This window comes from Phodopus roborovskii, unplaced genomic scaffold (genome assembly GCF_943737965.1).
Source record: "Phodopus roborovskii unplaced genomic scaffold, PHOROB, whole genome shotgun sequence".
Taxonomy (NCBI): Eukaryota; Metazoa; Chordata; class Mammalia; order Rodentia; family Cricetidae; genus Phodopus; species Phodopus roborovskii.
The window spans coordinates 4,414,237-4,433,843 of record NW_026126682.1 but is presented as its reverse complement, the minus strand read 5'-3'; the positions used below and the strand labels follow the sequence as shown (position 1 = coordinate 4,433,843).

General features: G+C 37.6%; 1 protein-coding gene across 3 annotated transcripts in view; it reads right to left on the bottom strand.

Annotated features, from left to right (window-relative positions):
- Positions 1-19,607, bottom strand: part of Rundc3b (RUN domain containing 3B) — a 136,933-nt gene that overhangs the window by 15,644 nt on the left and 101,682 nt on the right. For all 3 annotated transcript variants that reach the window (XM_051174571.1, XM_051174572.1, XM_051174573.1), the window contains exon 8: positions 10,494-10,651. In XM_051174571.1, the coding sequence (XP_051030528.1) occupies positions 10,494-10,651 (158 nt within the window). The remainder of the gene's footprint in view (positions 1-10,493; positions 10,652-19,607) is intronic.

Below are 19,607 nucleotides of genomic sequence, written 5' to 3'. Positions count from 1 at the left end.
CAATTTATAAAGCAGTTTCTTTTGCAAATGGAAGCAACTTCAGATCTCATAAAACAAAACTTGTTTCACAAAGGTTACAACACAAAAGTTGTCCAGAACCAAACTTTTGCCTAAACCAAAACTTTTGCCTAAAACCAAATTAAGGAATTATCATATATTTAGTGTATTGGTATATAGGGGTATAAGGATAACTTAGGAGTTGGTTCTCTCCTTCCACCATATGGGCTGTGGGAAACAAACTAAGGTCATCAAGTTTGGGAACAAGTGCCTTCACTAACTGAATCATCTTGCTGGCCCTCAGATCTTTAGACCTTTGTCCTTAGAAATCCCAATGGTACTGTTTCTTTGCACAGCTACTTGGTCACTTGAAAAGAGATAAGAGACCTCAGTGTGTGGCATAGTTTTGGTTCAGGTAGTACCTAATTAACACTTTTTATGGGAAATGTGCAAATAGTAAGTCCTGGCATTTGTCCTACCCCTATGAAACGAAGAGGCCCCTAGAGAATTCTTGTACAGTAAACTGTAGGTAAGTTTCCATTCTTGGGTACACCACAGAACAGGCAAACGAGTTAAGTTACATTAAAAATTCCATTCCATATTTTAGATATTGACAAGGATCTAATCTGAGTGACAAATAAGGAGGGCTATGTATCTATTCATGTGGGGGCCCTGATTAAGATCAGCAGAGAACTTTCCATAGTTTCTACTTTCAGCTTACTTGTCTCTAGACATACTTCTCCATTCTACTATCCTGAAAACTTGTAGCAGTTTCCCAGTAAAAGTCATTGTACCCAAGAATTAAATGCAGATGTTTTCAAACTAAATAATCCCATAATTTCCCTTAAAAATCAAACCAAATTCAAAGCAAGATCTATTCAAAGTGAATCAAACAGGGTTTGTAAAGAGGAGCCTAGCCTAAAAGTAACTTTACCTTAAATTACCAAATAAGTGTTCATCATGTTAAATCAGTGACTAATGAATGATAAATACGTATTATTTTACATTCCACTAAAAACTAGTATAGAAATTAATTGACTAATCTAAATGCAGAAACATTCTATATGATGGAAATAAACCAACTTACCACTCACAAAAAGGGAAAGATTCTACAGAAAGGTTCACTAAAGAAAAATTTTAATCAAATAACAATAATATATATATCAGTTAAATTTGAAAACTTTTTATGGTATTTATCTCTAAATAAATAAAATCTCATTTCTCTTTGGATTTTTAACAGAAAGTATCAGGGAATTTCATACCTCAAAATAATGTAATTCAGTCTTGATGAATATAGAGATTAAAAGATCAATAAAGAAAGAACTTCATTACATGGATTTTTAAGCTGGATTTAGCCCATGAAGCTTAACCATTCTGATCTATCTGATACTGAGCAGTGACATCAAGAGGTAAGTTAGGTTCAAAGTCCCTAGAGGAAGGAAACTTGTCCCAAATCTAAGTTTACTTAGATTTTTACTTACTATTGAAAAGTTATCATCTTCTTGCCTATGTTCTTTAAACACTAATCATATCTCAGCTGTATTTTAAAAATCCAAATTCTAGGGCTGGAGAGATGGCTTGGTGGTTAGAAGTACTTGTTGTTCTCCAAGGGACTCAAATTTGGTTCCCAGGATTCATGTGGGTAGCCCTTTTCTGGCCTTTGAGGATAATACACTCACACAGATACACAAATGTACATAAATAAAAATAAAAATCTTTTTTAAAATGCAAATTCTATCCATTCCTCAAAACTGACTTCACTTTCTGATTCTCCCATGAAGATTTTTAGCCATCTTACTTGACCACTGTGATATATTCTAAGAAGGTCATCCTCTCTCCTTTATCTTATTCATTTCTCAGATCAAAGGCATGCATGTGTTCACAATGACCTCACACTTGTATCAGTTGGATAAATACTATAAAATTTATGATCCTGCGTCCTAAGGGAGTTAACGTCTGTGGTTCCAAGTATTCATAAAAGTCCAAAAGGTCCATGACGTGAAGTAATTTTAGTTTTTCAAGATAGGGTTTCTCTATGTAGCCCTGGCTTTCCTGGAACTCACTCTGCAGAAATATTCTATATGTTTCGAACTCTTAGAGATCTATCTGCCTCTGCCTCCACAGTGCTGGGATCAAAAGCATGTGCTACTACCTCCTGGCAATATGAAACAATCTTTAATTATGATAAAACAAAACATTTGACTCATGGAAGTCAAGATGTAAGTTTTAAAGGTGACTATCGAATTGCACCAGGACTGGCTATTTTTTGAATGCATCCATCCAGAAGCATTTACTGGGAACTTACTTCCAAAGGCAAAAGTGTTGCAGATGATGCTCATAGGAGATGTTTAAGTCACAGACTAATATACTAATGCCACTTAATCCATGCATGGACCAACCAATGGGCTTGAGGGTACTTAGATATCTTACTTGTTCTTCTTATGTCCTTTTGACTTCTACTGGGGGTGATAGCACAAGAACGACCTTCATCACATACTGGTGTCATGCTTTTGGATCTCCTGACTCTAGAACTGTGTTCTTTACAAACTGCAGTTCTGGGTACCCTGTTACAGCATCAGAGAATGAACTGAGACAGCACTCCAGTAAACTTGAGACTTCCTACCTATGACTTGTCTAATGTGCCACGATTTGTGGTGTGTATTCCACTTTTCTGAGTCATGGCATACTGGAAAAAATCCCTTTATGAAACTGAAGAATATATTACAACTATAGTAATGCAGATTTTTATGTATTTAATGCAGGGCATCGAGGTGAGAGAACTGAAGTTCAAAGAAAGAAAGAGAAAGTCACCAAAGATGAAGTAACTTCACTAGAAATTACTAATATCAGGGGGAATTCGAACCATCATCCATATCTACTAGACTACTCTTAGCCACTGCTCTAAAGCAAGGCAGCACTGTGAAGGCAGAGAGTTTTACCTGCTCTTCTATCACCAGCACCTGGGATTCGGCCTGCCTAATCATATAATTTTTCAATTAATGCTTACCAAATGAATGTGAGAGCATTTAAAAAGGCAAACATTAAATACAAGCAAGAGTAATGAGAATGAGTATAGTTTTATCCATGGAATGTTTTATAGAAATCTGAGAGCCTCAATCAATAAAGCTCTTCATATACAGTTCTAGCTAGTAGGTACTGAAGGGTTAACAATGAGGTAGCACCACTGTATAAAACCCCAATTAATCAATGAGTGAACTGCTTTAGGTATTGTTCACTCATGGCTCAAGGTGTTGGAGGAAAGGCTGGTGTGAACTTTCATGAAGAGAAGTCAGTTGTCACAGTCTGAAACCCAGAGTTCATCCATATGATCACTGTGCTTCCTAATATGCCATGATATGAACTGAAGTCATACTACCTCTAAGACATTCTTGTCCAGAAAGCTCATTTAAAATTTACATGAGTCCCTTGAGAGTAATTTTATTCCCTGAACACACATCAGAAATTCCAGGGAAGCTTTTTAGTATACATTTGCCTGAATTTTACCTCTTACCAACTAAAGCAATAACTGGTCAAGTCTCACTCCTTGTATGATTTTTCTCTTGTTATTTTATTTACATTACACATAATAAAAGGTTTATATTAAACAACTACATCAGGGATAAAGAGGAAAACAATGGGGATAAAGGAATAGGGAGAAATAGGGTGGCAGAGAGAAGACTAGAGGGGAGGAAAAGATGGGAAGAAGCAGAAATCTTACATAACAAATTCTCAAGGGAATCCAGGAAAACGTGCACTTAGGGACATTTGTGAAGAACTGTAACTATAAGAGCAGATCTTCCAGATCTTAGAAGCTGAATGGGAATAAGTTAGACAATCACTCACTTTCAGTATTTTTTTTTAACCTTAATGCAAGCCATCAACATCTCTCTACTTTTTCTGCCAGTGCAAACATTTACTTACTTTTTCTTACTACTCTATCATCTATTTGAACACATGTCTGGCTAATTACAGAACAGATAGGCTTATTGTGATATTTATGGTCTCTCCTGATCTCCATTCCTTCTCAAGTTCTTTCTATATATGTGATTTGGAACAAGCAGAACTCATTGATCTGGATGCAAAGGATCTACTTTACAGAATATGGACATGTCTCAAGCTTTAATGAGTCATTTAAACCCCTGGGGAATCTTATTAAAATTCAGTTCTGAGCCCGCCCTGGAGTTCGGTAATCTGTCCTGAAATGATGCTAATGAAGCCAGTGATTTAGAATAAGGAACACATAGAGGTTATCTAGTAGAACTATAAGAAGAGTCATGCAGTCACTTGAGATATCCTAGTAGTCAATTCTGATTCAATAAGGTAAACTATAGAAAAGATATTTTTAGAGAACTGCAAAGATTTTGTTATTAATGAAGACTGGATGATAAAAGAAATGCTTCTAGTTTTATTGGCCATGATTATGTGAGAAAATGTCTAGTTTTAGAGATGTAAAGGATGTAGAAATGAAAACACATAATTTGCCTCAGAAACAGTTCAGAAAAGAAAATTGACCAGTCTGCATGATGGCTAACTGGGCTTATTGTCACTCTTTCATAAGCATTTGGCACTTTATCAATGAAAACATTTCTAGCTCTAGGTTCCAAATGATACTTTTTAAATTTAAAATGATTTTGTGGTAAAACGTACATGATATATAGCATCTTGCCAGTTTTGATGACACAATTTGGTGATATTTAACACATTCATAGGATGTGAAACCAAGAGCCATCATCTACCACTTAGCTCCTTTCTTGTTGGTTGAGGGATCTCTGGGCCTAGCATGTGGTAAGCAGGCACTCTGCTTTGAGCTATGGCCTCAGCCATATTTTAACTCTTCATTTCAAGATAAGGTCTCATTAAGAGATAAGGTTTCCGAGGTTGGCTTTGAACTCACTCTGCACACTAAGCAATTATACAATAATGGTGATTTTCTTCCCAGCCCTAGAGAGTGCTACTGGTGTTTTTCTTTTTTTTTTTTGGGGGGGGGTGTTGTGTGTGTTTTGAGGCAAGGTCTCACTTTAATACTACTGGCTGATCTGCAATTCACAGAGCTCTACGTTTGTCTGCCTTCTGAGTGCTGGGATTAAAGATACTTGCATATTCTATTAATTCTCTGTCAGATATCTAGCTGGTAAAGATATCCCACTCTATGGGATTCTTCTTCAACTGAAAGTGATTGTTTCCTTAGCTCACAGAAGCCTTTTAGTTTTATGTGGTTCCATTTGCTAATCTTTGGTCTTACATCCTTTGTAAATAAGTTCTAGCAGAAAACCCCTTTCTACATTTTGTATCTTGTAGGGAACTGTCTGTTTATGACTCCTGACAGCTTTAGTGTTTCAGGTTTCCAGATTAGTTCCTAACCGAATGTCTTCAGAGAGGCCTCTGCTGGCAGCTAATGGGAACATTAGGTGGTGAGATAGCCCAAATTGGAAATCTCCCATCTGGTCCCTCCCTTTGGAGCTCAGGGAACCCCACAGAAGACCAGAAGGAAGAACTGTAGAAGCCAGAGTGGTGCCACAGCACCTTACTTTTCACATCAGTTATGGGCTCAAACTCGGGTCCAGAACTTTACCAACTGAGCCATTTCCTTAGTCCTCAGTACATTTTCTTAATATCTGTTGTAATGTGGACAATGGAGTAGGTAACTCATATTAAAATGATTGTAAGTTAAACTTTTATTAACAAGTATCTTCTGCTAAATGTATAATTGGCCAGATGATTATGATAGGTCATAACAGCCGTTTCTAAGTAGACCACAATGATAACCTTTCACCCTCTTGCCAGTATCTGTACATCTCATCCTAAACTGTGAACCAGGAAGCAGAGCATCACTGACTTAAGTTCTGCTGGCTGATGGATGACACCATCACTATTTACGTGAGCCACAGCGACATGGTTGGTTCTTGAATTACCCCAACAAAAAGTGAGTCTTTGCTTATACTGTCTAGACTCCATTACAAGACCACACAGAAAATGTTACCACTGCTAAAATTTAGAAGTCATTAACAAGATAAATGCATCTTCGGAATTCTTAGTATTTTATTGGTGTTAAATAGGACAAAGCTTTCATATTTTACACATTGTTCTATAGATCTCTATTTCTGAGGTTTGCAGGATGTGTTTTTACAACTTTTTAGACAGCAAATCTTCTTCCCAAGGCTGTAAATCTGTGGCTGCTAACAAACTGTCCAGATTACATATGACACTCTTTAAACAACCCAGGGATTGATGTCAACCTTCACCTCACTATTGCAAACTTCTTGCAAGAAAGGATCATGTGTTCTGAGCTTCTGTTAAACAAGAGATCCCAAAAGCATACATATAAAAGACTGTTAACTACAGATAAATTCATTTGCCCCACTCTAGCAAATTATATGTATATTGATCCAAAGTATAAGTAATATTTTAATATTTTAAGCTTGATATTCATTTTATTGGATGAAGTTCAATGGCATGAACCAGAGTTAAAATTTATTGAAATAAAATAAAAAATCAATCTGAACATTCCTAATAATCCACCAAGTGAATATTTTCTTTATTTTTGAGGTGAAGGACCAGCACCTTCAAGACATTAATTCAGACCAAGCTTACAGTAGACAAGGACATAGCTATTAGGGATTTGTGAAAACCTTCAAAATACTCTTGAACTATATGTGTCACTAACGTAGAGAGTTATTAGAACTACAACATGTTCATACATTATAAACATTCAAAAACATAATCCAAGAATAATAGTAACTGAAATTGCATATATTAAGAAATGTTGCTGGGTGGTGGTTGGTGGCACACACTTTTAATCCCAGCACTCATGAAGCAGAGGCAGGAAGATCTCTGAGTTTGGGGACAACCTGATCTACAGACCAAGTTTCAGGATGGCCAGGGCTATACAAAGAAATCCTGTCTCCAAAAAAAAAAAAAAAAAAAAAAAAAGGGAGATTTTTTTTTTAAAGCAGGGCCTAGAGAGATGTCTCAGCAGCTAAGAACACTGTCTGTTTTTTTTCCAGATGACCCAGGTTCAATTCCCAGCACCCACATGGAAACTCACAACTGCCTATAATTCCAGTTCCAAGGGACACCTTCACACCAATGCACATAAAGTTAATTTTTTTTAAAATCAAGAACAGATACTCAAACCACATAGGAACAAACATTAGAAGTTTTTACTCTATCTCTTAATATTCCTCTTGGAATATTATACTATTGTATTTCAATGTTTTATCTTCTCATGGTTACTTTTATCTTCCCAGAAGGAGCAAAAGAACTCCAGTATCCAGCTGTAATTCAGGGTTCATGATGATGAATAAATGCCCTCAACAATAAGGGGGAAATATTCACTTTGTTCTGATAGCTGCAAAAGTAGTCACACTATTCTGCATCTTAAGTCTAATCTGCAGTAACTAATTAATGTACTTATTAGTTAATGTTAATATTATTAACAATTAATTAACTAGCTAATTTAACAATTCACACAAGGTATTTGCATAAATTAAGCAATAAAATGAGAATATTCATATAACAATTATCTCATTGCCCTCTAAAGTAGTTTTATGCAAAGGGGTCTTGTGAGACAATTTCAAACAAAACAATCTGAAGGTTACAGCTTTATTACTTCAAGGTAAATGTTTAACTTCTTTTTTTATGATTGTAAGTAAAGTTTCTTTTTTCTTTTTTTAAATATTTTTTCTTATTTTACATATTGATCCCAGTTCCTTCTCCCTCCCATCCTCCCATGCCTCCCACCGACCACCCCATCCCATCCACTCCCCAGGGAGAGTGAAGCCATCCATGAAGGATCATCAAAATCTGTTAAGTCTAAATGTTTAACTTCTAACTTCAAGAAAAGTCCAATTTTTATCAATGTATACTTTTTTCCCCCCTCGAGACAAGGTTTGTCTGTGTAGCTTTGGAGCCTGTCCTGGAACTAGCTCTGTAGACCAGGTTGGCCTTGAACTCACAGAGATCTGCCTGCTTCTGTGTCCCCAGTGCTAGGATTAAAGGTCTGTGCTACCAATGCCTGGTTACCAATGGATACTCTTAAAAATAATAGTTTTATTGAATTTTTATGATGTTTAGTCTATATGTGTGCCTCTATCCCATATCAATGCCTGCTGTCCATGGAGACCCAAAAAGGGAATCATATCACCTGGGATTGGAGGTATAGAGAGTTGTGAACCACCATGTAGGTGCTGGGAATTGAACCTGGGTCCCTTGGAAGAGTCACCGATGCTCTTAATCACTGAGCCATCTCTACAGCCTTGGACATAACTTTCTATTTGTTGCTTTATTAATATTGCTTTGGTTAAAATCTTATTTAAAGGTATTATAAAGTTCCTTTTCAAAACCAAAAGGATCTATAACGTAGTTTTATTTTACTATACTGTAACACAGGAGAAGTATTTTTGCATACTAAACTATGGGAGTTTTCATTTAAATTATCAAACGTAAAATAAACTTATCAAAGTGAAATTAACTTTTATTTGACTTTATTTTTAAAGACAAAGTCTTGATATATAATAGCCCAGGATGGGCTCAACCTTATGACCCTTTTCAGCTCCTCAATGGTTAAGATTAGAGGCTTTATGAGTCCAACTCATAAAGACTGATTTTATAATGAAAATAATTAGACAAGCCCTGAGTGTTACTTAAAAAAGTATAATTACCTTCTTAATCTTTTAATTATAAAGGAAAATCCAGCCATCTCTATTATTTTACTCTTGCTATTTGGATGGAGTGTGTTAACCTGCCCTCCACTGACATGATGAGCCCTCTACATTAGACAGGAACAATTGAGTGGAAATAATCATTTTATCAGCATACAAACTCCTAAAAAATATTTTTAGGCTTTTATGCTTACTTATAGAATTTTTTACTTTAAAAGCCTTGTCTCCTGCCAGGTGTGGTGGTACACTTCTTTTCTCACATTTGAAAGGCAGAAGAAGGAGGATGGATTTCTGTGAATTCGAGGCCAGCTTGTTCTACATAGTGAATTCCAGGACAGCCAAGGCTACACAGTAAGACTCTGTATCCAAACAAACAAACAAACAAACAAACAAACAATCACACCCAGGGAATAAATGAGTAAATAAATAAGCAAGTAGGTAAAATAGAAAGCCATCTGTCATGTTTAATTGGCCTCATAATATCTGTCATAGCTTCTGTATAAACTACAAAGGAGGACAGCAGTCACTATACAAAAGACAGAGTATTTCAGAATATTTGTTCAACTCATTAAAATTTATATCATTAATAAAGAGCCAACAGACTTCAGATGCTTTTGGGTGTTACACTCTTAAGGCAAAAGTAACTTCCATTATTTTTAAGGGGGGAAAGAAAGGTAAGTTTACCAAAGCAAAAACAAAGGAACAATACAATACAATAAAAATCACTGGCCTATGTTTCTTAATCAGCATCAATCTCCCATGAGACAAGCAGAGAAACTGCTCTGAGTTTAAAGTGACTGAAAAAACAGAAACAAATAGAAAATACAACCTTGAATTGTATTTGGTGACAGAGAAACAAAACTGCATTGAGGGATGAGGGATGTTTTTGGAACAATTAATGAAACTGAAATATGAATGATGGAGAAGATTAGAGTACTTAAACAATCAGACCTTTTAAAAGTGATTCATGAACATTAGCTATCTACAAGAATATCTTTATTCTTAGTAAACTTTAGATAAACAGAAGCAAAAGGCACACTAATGTATACAACATCCAAATGGTTAAAAATCCACATGTGTGAGGAGAAAGAGAGAATTACAAGGCAAATGTTAAAATCTAAGAAATCTTAGAAAATAAATATGGAAAGTTTATACTAATCCTTGTATTTTTTTCTGGAAGTCAAATAATATTTAAAAATCATTCTTTAAAAGTAAAAACTATTATGTGGAGATTTTTTCCACTATAAAAAATTAAAATAATCTTGACAAAATGGTAGAATTAGTGTGAGTGCTTCAACCAGTGACAGCTTTGATCAGGGGCTGGTGAAGGAGCTCCCACCAGGATGCAGCTCCATATACAGCAGCTTTGTTTATCTAAAAACTGCTTGCGACAATTTTTCTTTAAAGAGGAGACTGCATTAAATTGTGCACAGTGATACTCTGGCATAGCCTGATATCAGTTTCATCCATCATGGTTGTACTCGAGTAATAATGGTCTAATGAACAATCATTTTCCAGTCAATCAATAACTAATGTAACTACATGAGTGCTTAAGGGCTGAGGATGTGTGTGCTTCAGTAAGTTTGATGCCCAGCACTGCAAAAACAAAACAAACTTAAATAAAAACATGCATCTGGAATGTCTACTGCACAGGACAATTAAGGGTGATCTTAATTTTCATCTTGTGTTTAGATGACTTTCCTAGTAAGGAACCTTAAAAAAGAGTGAGAGGATCTGAGAGGTAGCAGATTTCCTGGCATTTGAATTGTATAGCAAAACACATTCCACGCTGATGTCTATGTATTGCCAAAGTTGTCATAAAAGGAGCTCACTTACAGCTGATCTTGAAGCTCGACAATGATATATTCTAACTGTTCCTTCTCCAACTTGTGGGCCAGATCAGAGTCTTCAATCCTCTGAAGTAGTACTTTATTCTGAGAGACAGAGTCAGAAAGTTGGTTCTCACGAAGCCGTAAGAGTTCTTCAAGATAACCCTGGAAACGCAATATCACAAAGATAATGTCAACTGCAAAAACTCTAAGAGATCTTAAGATAAATGCTGAGCGCCATCAGCATTATTTTCATCTCTTTTATAATGAAACATCTCAAAATATTACTGATGATTTGAATTGAATATAGAAATATAGTATGCACTCCCCATTCTTGAATGGGGGGAATGCAGTGGGAGGCAGGGTCTAGTAATATGATTCCAGATAACCTTGAGCACCTCCTGCCCTTGCCTTCCCCTTCCAAAGTTTAAGGGTTATTTAATGCACAGGACTTAAATTGAACTTCATGATGATAAACACAGGATTTCTAAGCCCATAAATATCTAACTACGACTATCAAATTACTTTCTATACACAGGGAATCAACTCCAGATCCTACTCATAGGAAGAAATAGAAGGCAGATGATACCTTCAAAGCAATCACTGCTTTCTTCTGGATTGTTGGTTACTATATATCTGATGCTTACAGAAGTTAATAAGTTAATTGAAAAGTAGGTACAAGACAGGTTCCAAAATCAACTATACTATTATCAAATTGGTATAAAACTCAAGAGTGTGGAAATACTATTTCATTTGTGGGTATGCATGCCCATGCTTTTTACTCCATTGGGATCTGCTCCTTTTGTCCAGCATCGTCTCCTGATGGACCCCAAGGTTAGCTGCTCAACAGTACCAGGGCCTTGCTTGTTGAGATTTATTTTGGAAACAGAAACAACTTTTTCTTCTATGTCAAAGACCAGTGTTGTTGGTTTTTGCTATTTCCTTCTTTCAACCAACTATCCACTTCCTATGTTGTTATTAGTGACTAGCAAAAGCAAAGGTCTATGTTAGCTGCAGCACAGTATAACGATTGGGTAATGAGGGAGTCACCCATCTGACCTTTTTTCTCACAGAATCAACACAAGATTCACAACAGAAGTATGACTTTAAAAGTATCTTTGGCATCTAACGTCATTTCTTTAGGCATGCCCAAATAAGCCACTGCCAATCAAGAGTTCCTTCCCATATATTGGATAGAGATCACATTGACAGATGTTTTCAAGACTAGTTCAAGGCATTGTGTAAACACTTTAGAAAAGTAGACCATAGCAGAAGATGCAAAGAAAAGGAATCTCCCAGTCATTTCCTTTCCTTTCCACATTGTCTTTATTTATTTATTCTTTTAATGTGTGTGGGAGTTTTGTCTACAGGGATGTTTGTGTACTATGTGCATGACTGGTGCCTGTACAGCCCAGAGGACAGTGCCGGTTTTCCTGGAACTGGAGTTAAAGAGGTCTCGGCCCATCTTATGTGTGTTCGGTACTGAACCCTGTGGTACTCTGGAGAAGCAGTACTCTAACCACTGAGCTATCTCTCCAGCCCCCTTCCACCTTGTCTTTGATGACCTGGAGTTTTCTGGAATTCTGGACTAGGAATACCAAATTCTCCCTAAAAATCACTAGTTTTTGTGATCTCTGGCACCATTTTCAAGCTCATCAGATAAAGTCTCTAAGTTTTGAGCAATGTTTTGCTCTTCTAATTCTGAAAGAAAGGGGGCCTGCTTAGTACATTAATTCTGCCACATAATCAGTGTCTTAGGGTTTTCTGCTAGTGTAAAAAAGACATCATAACCATGGCAATTCTTAGAAGGAAAACATTTAACTGGGGTGGCATATAGTTTCAGAGGCTGGTCTGTTATCATCACAAGGGAAGCAGGGCAGTGTGCAGGTCGACACAGTGCTGGAGCAGGGCTTGCTACATCCTGATGGCAACAGGACGTTAACTAACTATGACACCTGGTGAAGCTTAACCAAAGACCGCAAAGACACATTTTCTCCAACCAGGCCACATCTACTCCAACAAAGCCACACCTCCTGATAATGCCACTCCCAGTGAGATTAAGGGGGCCAACTACATTCAAACTACCACACTCTACAGTTCCAGTATTCACTGCACATTCCTGCATCTCTGCAGTTTTACTATTCAACTGCACATTCCTGTATCTCTGCAGTTCCAATATTCAGCTGCACATTTCTGCATGTTTCCTTTCTGGAAAAGCTATAGTTTTCTTCATTATAAAATATGCATCTTCAGAAAGAAGAATGTTTCAGAAAATTTCAAAATTATCTGCAAAGCAGCTGCCCCCTCCCCCCAAGGTTATCAAAATGTCCTTTCATGATGCAAACAAACTTCGGTGTGCACTTACGGGTCTGGATGTGCTAAAGTCTTGGATGTCTTCCACTTCTTTGCAATAGTTGTTCAACAGTATGGACAGCTTCAAGTAGAAAGCTTTGAAATGTGGTGCAATCTAAGAACTGGGCTACCCAAGGCACTGGATCTGTACACATCTTGCTTTACTTTGCAGTTCTCAAATGAGAAACAGTGAGCAGTTGCACATCTGCCTCCATGAGGCTAGATTTTCTCTGAGCAAATAAAATTATGCTTTCTTTCTTTCAAGTAAGTCTATACCAAGCACATCTCCTTTAAGGGCCAGTTCAAATGTGTGACTCTGATAAGCTAGCTATGCCTGCTTTTGAATTCTCCTCAGTGTTAGTAACTCATTTGTTGTTCTTATCTACTAGGTTATTGTTCAGTTGTTGAGACTTAACATGAGAGGTTCTTATGCCCTCAATGAGCTGTTTGTTTTTTGAGATAGGGCTTCTCTGTGTTTCAATGGCTGTCTTTGAACTCAAGAGACCTGCCAGCCTCTGCCTCCTGAGTGCTAGGATTGAGGGGGTTGTGCCATCATGCCTGGCTCATCTCTTGAATTTAACTGCCTTTAGACCTCAGGACGAAGAGGGACAGGACCCAGACAACACAGAACAAAAGCTGTTTCTGGCAGCTTAGAGCTCCCGTCCTGCCCTGTGGCCCTGATTCATGTTGAGGACCTCAAGGTCCTCCATTTATTTTTTATCCACAAGTGTGTAGATGTGTCTGAGGAATGCAGGTTCCCCACAGTGGCCACAAGATATTAGATCCCATGGAACTGGAGTTAAGGGTGGTTGTGAGCTACTTGATGTGGGCACTAGCAACTGAACCTGGATCTTCTCAAGAGCAGTAGGCACTCATAACCACTGAGCCACCTCTCTAGCCCCTAAAACTATTTTTAAAAGATATTTAATTTTTATTCATGTTTATAGTTGAGTGCTTTGGCTGCATGCACATATGCGTGTTCTATGTACATTCCTGGTGCCCATGGAGGCTAGAAGAGTGTTTCAGGTCCTTGGCACTGAAGTTACACATAGTTGTAAGTTGCTTGGCCCTGCTGGGACCACTGCCCGGGCTGAGTATTTGGCCAGAGTGTGGGTCCAACGCCTCCACCCTTTTCTTGAAACATCTTGGGTCAGCTCTGCAAATACTGGACCTGCCCCTCCAAGCAGGACCATCTGGAGCCTGCCCTCACCTGACATTTGGCCCCATCACCTGCCTTATGCCTGAGTGCTTGAGACCATCTACCCTGCCTTCCCCCCACGTCACTGACCCTGCTGTGGCCTCTGCTTGAGGGACCTCCAAGAGAGCTCAGATCAAGAGTTACTGACATGGAACTCCTGACCCATCTACACCTATCAGGAGAGCAGGGGAGAGAGGGAGAGGGAGAGGGAGAGGGAGAGGGAGAGAGAGAGAGAGAGAGAGAGACACACAGACTGACTCTATCTGCACACATTGGAAGAAGTGATGGGAAGACGGCAATACAAGAAAACACACAACAATTGAAAGACCAATATGAGACCACCAGAATCTAGGGACTCTACACTATATATGAACACTCTGAACCAGAGGAAGAAGAAGAGAATAACCTAAAATATAACTTCATGAAAATGATAGAGCCCTCAAAGATGGTATGAGAAAATCCCTTAAAGAAATGGAAGAAAAAAAATCAAACAAAAATTGGAAGAAATAGAGGAAAAGACCAAGCCCCCCCCCCCCAAAATGCAAGAAATGAACAAATATCTTAAAGAAAGCAAGAAAATCCAAGAAAAAAAAAACAATCAAACAGATGAAGGAAACAATTCAAACAGTTCAAGACTGGAAAACTGAAATAGAGACAATAAAGAAAACACAAACCGAGGGATGCTGAAAATAGAAAAACTGGGCAAACCACCAGGAACTACAGATGCAAGCATAAACAGCAGAATACAAGAGCTTGAAGAGAGAATGTCAGGTTCTGAAGATAAACTAGAGGAAATAGATTCATTGACCAAAGAAATCTTAAACCCAACAAATCCTTAACACAAAACACCCAGAAAATGTAGGACGCTGTGAAAAGGCCAAACCTTCTAAGAATAATAGGCTGAGGAGAAGGCGAAGAAGCCCAGGTCAAAGATACAGAAAACATATTCAACAAAATTGTGGAAGAAAACTTTCCCAATACCATACACCAAATAAACTGGACCCCCCCCAAAAAAAAAGGTCCCCTCGACACATAATAATCAAAACACCTAATATACAGAATAAAGAATATTATGAGTAGTGAAGGAAAAAAGGTCAGGTAATATATAAAGGCAGAGCTATCAAAATTACACCTGACTTCTCCATGGAAATTCTGAAAGCCAGAATGTCCTAGATAGATGTTCTACAAACATTAAGACCATGGATGCCAGCCCAGGCTACTAACCCAGCAAAACTCTCAATTACTATGGATGGAGAAAGCAGGATATTCCATGACAAAACCAGATTTTCACAATACATATCCACAATTCCAGCCCTACAGAAAGTTCTGGAAGTTAACTACATTCATAAAGACATAGGCAGCAGATAACCCCCATTTACCAGAACCCAAAAGAAAAAGCAGGACAAATACAACCACAATACCACTGTAAACAACTAATCAAAACAAGCAAGAATTAACAATCAATCGCCCTTACTTTCCCTCAATATTAATGGTCTTAACTTGCCTATAAAAGGACACAGACTAAAAGAATGGATAAAAAGACAGAACCCATCCTTCTACTGCTTACAAGAAACACATTTAAGATTCAAAGACAGTCACTACCTCAGGGTAAAGTGTTGGAACAAGATCTTCCAATAAAATGGACCCAAAAAGCAAGCAGGTGTAGCTATCCTAATATCTAACAAGTTAGACTTCAAACAAAAATTAATCAAAAGAGATGAAGAAGGTCATTTCATATTCATCACAAGAAAAATCCATCAGTACAAAGTCTCAATTCCCCAAATACAAAGGCACCCACATTTGTAAAAGAAACGCTACTAAAACTCAATTCTCACTCAAACCTCACACACTTACAGTGGGAGACTTCAACACCCCACTTTCGCCACTAGACAGGACCACCAGACAGAAACTTAACAAAGAAACAAAAGAACTTGTTAAACAGACATCTATAGAACATTCCATCCAAACACAAAAGACTATACCTTCTTCTCAGCTCCACATGGAACCTTCTCTAAAATCACCACATACTCAAAACCATAACAAACCTCAACAGATACAAAAAAAAAAAAAAAAAATGGAATAGCCCCTGTATCTTATCAGACCATCATGATTTAAATTCAGAATTCAACAACAACACAAATTACAGAAACCCTACAAACTCATGGAAACTGAACAAAAGGAAGAAATAAAGAAATTAAAGATTTCCTAGAATTCAATAAGAATGAAGACACAACATACTCGAACTTATGGGATACTTTGAAAGCAGTGCTACAAGGAAAGTTCACTGCACTAAGTGCCCATATGAAGAAAATGGAGGATAGTCACATAAGAGAATTAAGAGCACAACTGAAAGCCCTAGAACAAAACGAACCAAACACCCCAGAAGAGCAGACACCAAGAAAAAAATCAAGTTGAGGTCTGAAATCAATAGAGTAAAATCCGGGAAGCAATACAAAGAATCAATGTAACAAAGAGTTGGTGTTTTGAGAAAAATCAACAAGATAGACAAACCTTTATCCAAACTAACCAAAAAGCAGAAAGAGAACATGCAAATGAGCAAAATCAGAAATGAAAAGGGGGATCTAACAACAGACATTGAGGAAGTCCAGAAACTCTCCAGTTCATACTTTGAAAACCACTATTCCAAAAAATTAGAAAAAGTGACAGAAATGGACAAATTTCTGGAAAGGTATCACTTACCAAAATTAAATGAAGAACAGATAAGCAATTTAAACAAACTAATGAAATAGAAGCAGTCATCAACAGCCTTCCAACCAAAAAAAAAAAAAAAAAAACCCCAGGGCCAGATGGTTTTAGGGCAGAATTCAAAGAAGAGCTAATACTAATACCCCTCAAATTGTTCTACATAATAGAAGCAAAAGGTTCATTACAAAATTCTATTCACGAGGCTAAGATTACTTTGGTACCCAAGCCACACAAAGACACAACTAAGAAAGAGAACTACAGACAAATATACCTTTTGAACATTAATACAAAAATACTCAATAATAAAATACTTGCAAACGAATCCAAGAATACATCAGAGAAATCATCCACCATGACCAGGTAGGCTTCATCCCGGGAATGCAGGGACTGCTCAACCTACAAAAATCTATCAATGTAATCCACCATATAAACAAATGAAAAAGAAATATCATATTATTATCTCACTAGATGCTGAAAAAGCCTTAGACAAAATCCAACATCCCTTCATGATAAAGGTCTTGGAGACATCAGGGATAACAGGAACATACCTAAACATAATAAAAGCAATATAGAGCTAACTAACAGCCAAAATCAAACTAAATGGAGAGAAACTTTTTTTATTTTTTATTTTTTTAAAATTTATTTTATTTTATTTTTTTAAATTTTTAAAAATGTCCTTTTTTAAACATTTATTTATTTATTTATTTATTTATTATGTATACAGTGTCTGCCTCAATATGTGCCAGAAGAGGGGGCCAAATTTCATTATACATGGTTGTGAGCCACCATGTGGTTGCTGGGAATTGGACTCAGGACCTCTGGAAGACCAGCCAGTGCTCTTAACCTTTGAGCCATCTCTCCAGCCCAATGGAGAGAAACTTAATGTGATTCCTCTAAAATCAGGAATAAGACAAGGCTGCCCTCTCTCTCCATATCTCTTCAATATCGTACTTGAAGTTCTACCTAGCGCAATATAACAACAAAAGTAGATCAAGGGGATACAAATTGGAAAGGAAGAAGTCAAACTGTCTCTATTTGCAGATGATATGATAGTTTACATAAGTGACCAAAAAAATCTCTACCAGGGAACTCTTACAGGTGATAAACCTTCCGCAAAATGGCAAGATACAAGATTCACTCAAAAAAAAAAAAAAAATCAGCAACCCTATTATAAACAGATGATAAATGGGCTGAGAAAGAAATCAGAGAAACATCACCCTTTACTATAGCCACAAGCAACATAAAGTATCTTGGTGTAATGCTTACCAAACAAGTGAAAGGCCTATACAGCAAGAATTCTGCATCTTTAAAGAAAGAAATTAAAGAAGTTACCAGAAAATGGAAAGATCTCCCATGCTCTTGGATAGGTAGGATAAACATAGTAAAACTGGCAATCTTGCCAAAAGCAATCTGCAGATTCAATACAATCCCCATCAAAATCCCAGCACAATTCTTCACTGACCCTGAAAGGATAATACTCAACTTTATATAGAAAAAACAAAAGACCCAGGATAGCCAAAACAACCCTATATAATAAAGGAACTTCTGGAGGTATCACCATCCCTGACTTCAAGCTCTATTATAAAGCTATAGTCCTGAAAAACAGCTTGGTATTGGCACAAAAATAGACAGGTAGACCAATGGAATTGAATCAAAAATCCTGATATTAACCCACACATCTACAAACTCCTGGTTTTTGACAAAACAGCTAAAAGCATACAATGGAAGGAGGAAAGCATCTTCAACAAATGGTGCTGGCACAATTGGATGATGGTGTGTAGGAGACTGTAGATAGATCCATGTCTATCGTCATACACAAAATGTAAATCCAAATGGATCAAAGACCTCATCATAAATCCAGCCACACTGAACCTCTTAGAAGAGAAAGTGGGAGGTACCCTTGAACAAACTGGTAAAGGAGACTGCTTCCTGAACATAATACCTGTAGTACAGACACTGAGATCGACAATTGCTAAATGGGACCTCCTGAAACCGAGAAACTTCTGTAAGGCAAAGGATACAGTCAAGAAGACCAAATGACAGCCCACAGAATGGGAAAAGTCTTCACCAACTCCATATCTGGCAGAGGGCTGACCTCCAAGATGCTAGTCACCAAAACACCAAATAATCCAATTAAAAAGTGGGGTACAGAACTGAAGAGAGAATTCTCAATAGAGGAATCCAAAATGGCTGAAAGACACTTAAGAAATTTCTCAACAATTCATACAAGGTCACTCACAGGAGAGTAAAGGAACAAGATCTCCTGAGTATATTGGGAGTGGGGGGGCAGTGAGTGAAGAGGGGGCTAGGAGAAAGAGAAGGGGAGGAAAGGAAAGCACGTAGGACTACAAAGATTGAGTCAGGAGAGGAATAGGAGGGAGATAGATAGATAGAGAGAGACAGAGACAGAGAGAGAGAGAGAGAGCCATTATAGGTTTGAAGAGAAAACTCTCTCTAGAGAAATGTCCAGAGACCTACAAGACTGACTCCAACTAACCATTTGAGCAACAGTTGAATGGCTACCATAAATGCCCTTCCCTGATGAGATCGATGTCTAACTTATCCACCATCATAGAGCCCTCATGTAGTAGCTGATAGAAAGAGAAGCAGACACCCACAGCTAAACACTGAGCCGAACTGGAATCCAAATGCAGAGAGAGAGGACAAGACCAGGCTACTGAAACCCACAGAATCAGCTCTCCTGAACAAGGAGGAGCTAATGCTCCCCCCACCCCCCAGACTGATAGCTGGACATCCAGCATTGGACCAACTCTGACCCCTGAACATGGGTCTCAGTTAGAAGGCCTGGGCAGTCTAAGAGACCCCTGACAGTGGAACTAGTTTGTATCCCTGATGCAAGAAAGA